The sequence below is a fragment of the Cheilinus undulatus genome, linkage group 9 (genome assembly GCF_018320785.1).
Source record: "Cheilinus undulatus linkage group 9, ASM1832078v1, whole genome shotgun sequence".
NCBI classification, from domain to species: domain Eukaryota; kingdom Metazoa; phylum Chordata; class Actinopteri; order Labriformes; family Labridae; genus Cheilinus; species Cheilinus undulatus.
Genome location: NC_054873.1, coordinates 30,895,048 through 30,902,637, shown reverse-complemented (window position 1 = coordinate 30,902,637; position 7,590 = coordinate 30,895,048). Strand labels below are relative to the sequence as shown.

At 38.9% G+C, this 7,590-nt stretch overlaps 1 protein-coding gene across 2 annotated transcripts in view; it reads right to left on the bottom strand.

The window, feature by feature from the left end:
* Positions 1–4,776: 4,776 nt before the first annotated feature.
* ces2b (carboxylesterase 2b) overlaps positions 4,777–7,590 on the bottom strand; it is a 39,883-nt gene continuing 37,069 nt past the window's right edge. For both annotated transcript variants that reach the window (XM_041795277.1, XM_041795278.1), the window contains exons 31-34: positions 7,365–7,581; positions 7,119–7,268; positions 6,956–7,028; positions 4,777–6,875 (exon numbers count right to left, since the gene is read on the bottom strand). In XM_041795277.1, the coding sequence (XP_041651211.1) occupies positions 6,689–6,875; positions 6,956–7,028; positions 7,119–7,268; positions 7,365–7,581 (627 nt within the window). In that variant the 3' untranslated portion in view covers positions 4,777–6,688. The remainder of the gene's footprint in view (positions 6,876–6,955; positions 7,029–7,118; positions 7,269–7,364; positions 7,582–7,590) is intronic.

The following is a 7,590-nucleotide window of genomic DNA, read 5'->3' as shown; positions in this document are numbered from 1 at the left end:
CTTAATACTTAAATCCCTGTATTCATACTTAAGTGGACTAAAAGTAAAAATAAGCATACTTATTTGTCGCAGCACGACTCACCTCGGAGCCCAGCACCTCAGCACAACTCACCTCACAGCCCTCCATGTCCTGTCAACAACCCTCAGTGCCCATATCCTCTCTACAGTCATTGTTGATAGGAAATGGAAGGTCGCAGCAGACTCTTGACAAGTCTGTCAAAAGGCTGTTTTCACCCCAGAAATTTCAACCATGTACGTATGCAACTGAAATATATTTTCTAATATTTAGGTTTACATGTTTTTAGTAATTTATCCTATTCTTGATTATATTTTTAGCTGTCCCTGCTCCATCATCTGTGAGACTGACCTCAGCTCCTTCATTCCAGCCTGAACCCACTGACTGTGAGTTTTTGGAGGCAGCCCAACAAATGGAGCCAGACTTGGCTGGTATGTATTTAAATATAAATCTGTACTACATCATAATCTCTGTCTTTCTCTCTCTCTTGCTTTGTCCCTCACACAATCTTTTTCTCATAATATCATTCCAGTTTTTTATTTTTGTTAATTCATTTGATGTGTTCAGATACATGAGTAATATGGCAGGAATTTCCCAAATGCACCTAAACACCAACTGTATAAAATTTCACAAAAGTCATTATATCCACAATTTCTCTTGTCTTTTTCCAAGTACACACCTATTTGCATTTTTGCATCTTGGATAGAATATTGTAAATTTTCTACAGTGGTAATGATTTTAACAGGACTCAAACTATGGCTAAAATAGAGGAACTCGTGAATAGCCTATGACTGTTTTTTGTTTGTTTGTTCATATTGCCTCTTGTGTATTTTGTTGTTATTTCTGCCTAAGAAGGAGAGTGTGGTTTTATCTACGTATTGATTAAGATTGGTCAGGTCCCTGCCCTACCAGAGGTTGACCAGCGCTGGATCTCAAAGGCAGGCCCTGTTCCGGTTGTCACACACAAATCAGCAAAAACATCTGCCATGCCCCCAGGACCCTCCAGGTTTCCAGCTCCACACACAGACTGGAACACTAAAAAAAGGCTGGACATGTCCTCCCAACCTACCGCTGTGCAAGGGGTTCTACATCACTGGAGATCTTCCACTTGCACATGAACAGGTTCATCCCAGGTAAATGAAAATAATCACACTTTAAATTGGCTAAACAAATAGTAACAGAATACTAAATACTGTTATTTCTGACATAAAATGGACATTCTTCCAAGTCTAACAATGCATGCAAATGTGTAATGTTTTTCAGGGTCACATTCTTACAGTGGCCTTCTCAGGTGTGCAGCCAACAAGCTGTCTATGGAGGTGCTTGGGAGACAGCTGGTGGACTGCACACCCCCACTGAAATACACTGGTACAAAAGTAATAAATTATATTAAATGGGATTAATGCATATATTTATTCATGTTCATGATGTGTGAAACTTTTTTTTGTTTCAGGAGATCTTATAGGTGTGGAGTAACTTTACAGCCAAAACAATGCTGTAATGGAGGACTATAAGCTGGCATTGGTGGCAATGGAGACAAAGGACATTGTTGGGGACCTTACCGTCCCCAACATGATTACAATTTGGCCCCCACAACTCTGCCAGCCATCAGGCACTACTCCACCTAATAGACCTCCCACTTCAGCAGCTCCCGTTTCCCACAGCACTCCACCAGCACACGTGACAGCCCTTTACAAGTTTCAGCGTGTGTGGTGGTGAGTTTTAATGAACTGTTTCAACACATATAACTTATATAAATTGTACCCAAAATTGCTCTTTTTGTTTCCTTTCTTCCAACTAAACTACCCTGCAGGAAGCTCTTAGACAGCCTTAAAATGTTCTTTTGTTTATATAGGTGAAGATAAAACATATATGTAACAAAAGCCCTGTGAATAAAGTCTATAAATGTAAAAAGAAAATATAGCCGCAAGCGGCAATTGGCGGGTTCAAACCTTTTCCGCTCTTTCCAGTGGCCAAGGCCAGCCCCGTTCAATTAGCCCATGGGCTCCATGCTGCCCAGAAGCAATATCCGAGTGGTCCAGCACACGGTTTAGCCAAAAAGAAGCAGAGAGAAACACATTTCTTGAGAATGATCTGGAAATTCCTACAGTGCTTCAGAAAGTGAATGCATCAAAGTAGCAATCCATGTTGTCAGCATTTTTGCATCAACATATACATGTGAGTCAAGCTTCTCACACATGAACACAATAAAAAAATGGCTGTCGTTGCTCCCTCTGTGCCCTTTAAATGTTTTTTAAAAAGTATTCATAAACAAGCATTATCTAGAAAAGAGGCATTTTCTGTTTTAAGACATAATGTGATTTCAACATGTTTCTTTAAGAATGGAAAGCAATTCAATGAAACTTGGCCCCATTTTTAAATGATTGATTCATTTAATTCATTCACTATCAGCATTCACAAAGCCAAGCATAATACTTGTTTTTTATTCATTTAATGTCAAAAACACACCGGTAACAGGGTGGACAAAGGAGAAACAGGGGGACAGGACATGACAGGGTGGACATCATAATAGTGAACAGCAATACATTTCCCCCCAAAAAACATGCTTTTTTTAAGAAAAGAGGTTGGCAATTTTAAGAAGGCTATTTACTACAGTGCAAATGAATAAAAAAGATATCTGTTTCTTTGAAAAGACTGGTTATTATTCAGGTCATATGTAAAATATGGTTATCACATATTGACTTTACAATTGACCATGATTTTACTGAACTTAAGTTTAGTGTGCATTTTGGCTCTGGAGGGCACTTTAGCATGTGTTTTTGCTTCAAAGAGGGCACTTTAGCGTGTGTTTTTCAACAATTGGGCCACGAGGAGGGGCGACCCCCCCCCCCGCACACCACTGTCTGACATGCATATGTCACCTCTCCACTGTCCCTCTCTGAATGTAATAACAAAACAGTAACATTTTACCTCATTTTATGTATTCTCATTCTTGAACTCTTATGCATTCCATCTAGATTTTATATATGACATTAAAATTGATGAAAACGAGAAACTAAGAATCATAAACACTCTTAATTTCTTAACTTACCACCTATCTCACTATCCTCACCATCCTCCTCATTTCCTGAACCCAAACAGTCAAGTTCAGATAACTTTCCTTTTACGAGACGTTCAAGGAAGTCTTTGACTTTATACTCTACAAGAACATTATGTACAAAAAAATATATATTTAAAATTTTACAATCATAAATAAATAAACTGTGACACTATATTTACCTACCAAAAGGCTAAAAGTATTTTGTTTCCTTGTAAACTGACACTTAGCATGTGAGTGTTAGCTAAACTCGCCTAACTCCTGATGTCCACTGCACTGGACATCAGACTTTGAAAAAAATCCTACAAATTAATGATATGATAAATGTTCAAAATAACTTAAAAAATTATCACTTAAAACAGTTAAAATTATACTGAGAGCAAATTTGCTTTGCCAGCATGAACATAAATTTATTTTTTTGATTGAAAATGGGCACTTACTCTTGCCTCTCTTGAGCCCCTCCACCATGCTCGTCTTGTCCGCTGCCTGTCGCTCTTACAGAGCATGCTCAAAGTCATGAAATGATTATGATTGGATAATCAGGATCCAATCAGTAACCAGCATTGCTGACATCATTCGATTACAGAGTATTTATTGGTTTAGAAACAGAAATATGTCATGTCCATTCCAATGGACGCAGGGTTCGAAGGGGTTAAACAGCCAAGTTACCTTAATGCCATTTAAAATAGTTAATAAAAAATTTTACACGCAAGGAAACAGAACAGACAGGCTGTTTGACAGCTGCAGTAGCACCTGGTACTGAACAGGCAAGCATGAACAGGGGGATGGCTGTCTGACAGCGCAGGGTTTCACATCAGTGACCGATTATACCTGAGAGGGATTTTTGACGACCATCTGGGCACTTTACTTAATTTCATAAAAGCGTTACCTCCGTGATCAATAAACTATCAAACAGGCTCCTCTGGCAGGGGTACTACTCACTCGTTACGCTCCGTCATTATTTAAAAGCCCCATTCATACACGGAGCACAGAATAGCAAAATAATAACTATTTTAAGTGTCGTTAAGGTAACTTGGCTGTTGGGCATTACATGCACTGGAGGAAAATACTGGAAGCCAGCTACCCCTGCCATATTGACTGCGGCTATGCTGAACCATATTAGTAGCTAGCTCCAATAGCTACAGTAATGTTAGGACTTACACTGCGTTCTTATCCTGTAAACGATGATTAATATGAATAATTTTAAGCTTAATACAAAAGTGATTATTGCGTCCCTGGTCTAGAGACATCACGGAAAAGATGCCAGCTCCGCTGAGTTCTTCTTCTACTTGTATTTTCGGCAGTCCCGCTGAGTTGAGAACTATCTGTGCTCGATTACTCTCCCTCACGGAAGTGGATGACGTAAACGTCTGCCACGCTGACCTGAAATTGAATTGTAGAACTGAATTTAAATTGAATGAACTGAATTTGAATGCTTTATTTTTGAATTTAAGGAATATATAGAGTTGAAAGCTCAAGTGAATAAAATACAATTTCAAAGCAAACAAATTCAATTTCAAAGCAAATAAAATCAGTTTCAAAACAATAAATTCAGTTTCAAAACATTAAATTCAAATTCAAATCATGCTATTCAAATTCAATATCATTATTCAAATTCAGTTTCTGGTGGCACAAATCTCAGCCCATAATTATCCCCCCTCACTAATGTGAGATATAAGACCAAAAATAACCAACAAACTCATGATCATGTAGAGGTTTAATCTCACTTGATAACAATTTAGGCTGGACATCTGTGACACATTTTAACCATTTTCACTCTAGAATTTGTTTTTCCTGTAATTTTTTTTTACACAAAAGAAAAGATTTTTGGCATATTGACTGAGGAATGCAAACAAAATATAATGTAAAGGAAGTTATGAACACCGATGTCAAAAGGTTTAAATTTAATAGAACATCAATTGTTAGACTTGTACACATATGAAGGTTTAAATTGATGTTCAGCATAAAAACTAGATAAAAAACCTGATCCCACTTTACAGTTAAAAAGCAACTGCTTTTGAAAGAAGCTCACACTTGCCAATACAAAATCATTCCAGTGTTTCCCACAGGACTACTCTGTACTTGGGTGACCATCCTGCCCTGCCTCATTTTTTGAGTTTCTGCTGTTATGACAGTATTTATCAACAGCACGATGTAAATAGATGCTCAAATAACACTTGCTTTTTGAAATGCTGAGCTAAAGGCTTACTCTCAATGGGGCAGCGGTGGTTCTCAACTGGTGAGTTGGGACACTTCAGATCCAGCTTGCAGCATACTGGGTGCCCAGGACCTGGTGGGCTGGTCCAGACGCAAGGGGCAACTGTGTGTATCTGGAGGATGGCCAGAGCATTTCAGGACCAAGGTTGATGCAGGGACGTGCTGAACCGGCATATGTTCCCAGACCTGACCTGACCTTAGGGAACAAAAAGTAGATCCCGGAGCTGTTTACAGAGGGGCACAAATTTGTGCCTGGAAGAAAATGATGAAAACAAGTCTATGGAGTACTGAAGCTAGTAGTGGGCAGACATCAGTGTGTGAATGTGGAGTGAAAGGGTGTGAATGAGAAGGTGTGACCTGCAGTGAAAAGCGCTTTATGTAGTCAGATGACTAGAAATACGCTCTACCAGATCAAGTCCACCATTTACATTTTAAATTATTCCACTTTACCATGATTATGGGTAGAATATTTTTTACCCACTTCTTTTATTCTTGGTATATCAAAGTTGCTTCCATGATAATAAGATTTTCCCCAAAGATATCAGAAAAACTGCCAAATTTTTTTTTTAATTATCGGAGGAAAATGTGTTTATTTTGTCCTTTCTCTTTTTCACACGGATATTTTGTTCCAAAGTTTGAGCAGGAAGACTTATTCATCACCACTCATTCACATCTCTCCCTTCTTCCATTCTTTCTCTCTTCCCACTCTTGTGATCAGCTGATTATGGGCGTTCAATGTCTTAAGCACTAAGCTAATCAGATTCTGCCATAACTTGTTTGATCAATTATCATGTACCTGTCATATTTTAAATCCATCATCCTTTCTCCTCCAGGCAGCCTGTCTTTTCAGTGTCAATGCTGCAACCCTCCTCCACCTCCATTCAACATCTAGTCCAGATCCTCATAAGTCTACTGCTTATTTCACCCTGTATACCTCAGTCTCCTCCTCCAAGCCAGCTCATTGGTGTCCTGGTCCAGTTTCTCAGAAGTCCACTCCTCATCTGATCCTGCATCCCTCATCAAACCCCCACCAGAGTCAAGACTACAAAGGGGGGTGTTCTATTCCTGCCATTTTCCATACTACCCCAGCAAGTACATTTTGTCATCACGATGGAGTCTAATCGCCAACGACATTGCATATTTCCTTTTAAATTTGCAAAATAAATGCTAAATAAACTTGTGTGAAGTCTTTCCTGTTTAAATATAGTCTGCGTGTGGAAAACACTGGATTTACACAGGCTTAAACACAAGTATGTGAGTTTTTTAGAACACAATATCCACTTTGTATATCAAACGTTTCATTCTATGTCTAATGTGTTTCCAGCTGATTTTTTGGTGATTTAATCTGGAATCAACTGCAAAAAATTACAAGGTAGAGAAAGGACAGGAGACTGTATCTACAGCTCACTATGATCCATGTTTTCTTTATGCTGTTTCATCTTCTCTGGGAGGGTCTGACTCATCAAAATGAAGCGGCCCTTCTTCAGCTGCTGACCAGTTGTCTGCTCCTTCAAATCAATTTTCAGGTACTTTTCTTCTGCTCCATACTTTGGCCAGTGAACAAGACCTTCCCCATTAGGAGACCTACACACCACAGTGTTCAAGTTATAATAGGTTTATCTCATTTAAATGTCAGTATTACCTTTATAAAGCCTGACTCCTACCCTGTGCGAGCAAAGTTGCCCCAGTAGCTCATCATGATTTTGCTCAACTCTTCCTCCTCTTCAGGGCATACATCTAAAATGTAATGAATATCTAGTTAAACACTTGAACCAGGGAGGTGACAGACTTCTGGTGGTTAGTAAAAAAGAATTATATTACACTTACCTTGTAATGTCACATATTTAGTTGTGAAGCAATACCCTAACACTGTAAAGATTTCATCTCCGTGGTCAGCTTTCACAAAGCTAGGCCTTATTGCCTGCATGAACTGGGGAGGATGCATGTATTCATACATATACACAGGTGCACCAGCATCTAAAAGAAGGCACAAACATATGTGTCACACTTGTCTCTCAAAAATATGTCAGTTGATTTTTTTTTTTTCTTAAAATGTTTCATTGCATTAACTACCTCTGTGGGCATTTGCACACTTGATGGCTGGAACTATGAATGTCATATCTCCAAGTAGCTCGGTATACCCATTTCGATTCTTCACAGGATCTTCACCATTTCCTATATATTCCTTAATGAGCAAATCTGAGAGGACTGGATCAGGAAAAAAGAAAGAGACCAAGTTCTTGACAGTCTCCAGATCAAGTCCCTCTGTCCAGTTTTTAGGACCCATGGCCTGAGGAGG